General features: G+C 63.9%; 1 protein-coding gene across 1 annotated transcript in view; it reads right to left on the bottom strand.

Annotated features, from left to right (window-relative positions):
• Positions 1-252, bottom strand: part of EMH_0037370 (uncharacterized protein) — a gene marked incomplete at both ends in the record, with an annotated part of 6,773 nt that overhangs the window by 2,909 nt on the left and 3,612 nt on the right. Inside the window, one exon of the mRNA XM_013495173.1 lies at positions 159-252. Coding sequence (XP_013350627.1) covers positions 159-252 — 94 coding nt within the window. The remainder of the gene's footprint in view (positions 1-158) is intronic.

Raw genomic sequence — 252 nt, 5'->3', positions numbered from 1 at the left:
TGCTGCTGCTGCAGGTAGGGACATCCGTGTGGCCCAGCGCCGCCCACTCGTCACCGAAGGAGCAGCAGCTCTCTCCCCCCTTGTCTTCGCCCCCAGCAGCCGCCGCATCTTTCGGTGTCTTCTCGCTGTCTCCTCTGGGGCTGGAGCTTTGCATGCACCCCCGTTTGCTGCTGCTGCTGCTGCTGCTGCTGCTGCTGTGTCTGCTGCTGCTGTTGCTGCTGCTGCTGCTCCTTCTGCTGCTGCTGTTGCTGA

Source organism: Eimeria mitis, genomic scaffold, assembly GCF_000499745.2.
Source record: "Eimeria mitis Houghton genomic scaffold, Emh_scaff1456, whole genome shotgun sequence".
In the NCBI taxonomy this organism is placed as follows: domain Eukaryota; phylum Apicomplexa; class Conoidasida; order Eucoccidiorida; family Eimeriidae; genus Eimeria; species Eimeria mitis.
This window is presented reverse-complemented; position numbering and strand designations above follow the sequence as displayed.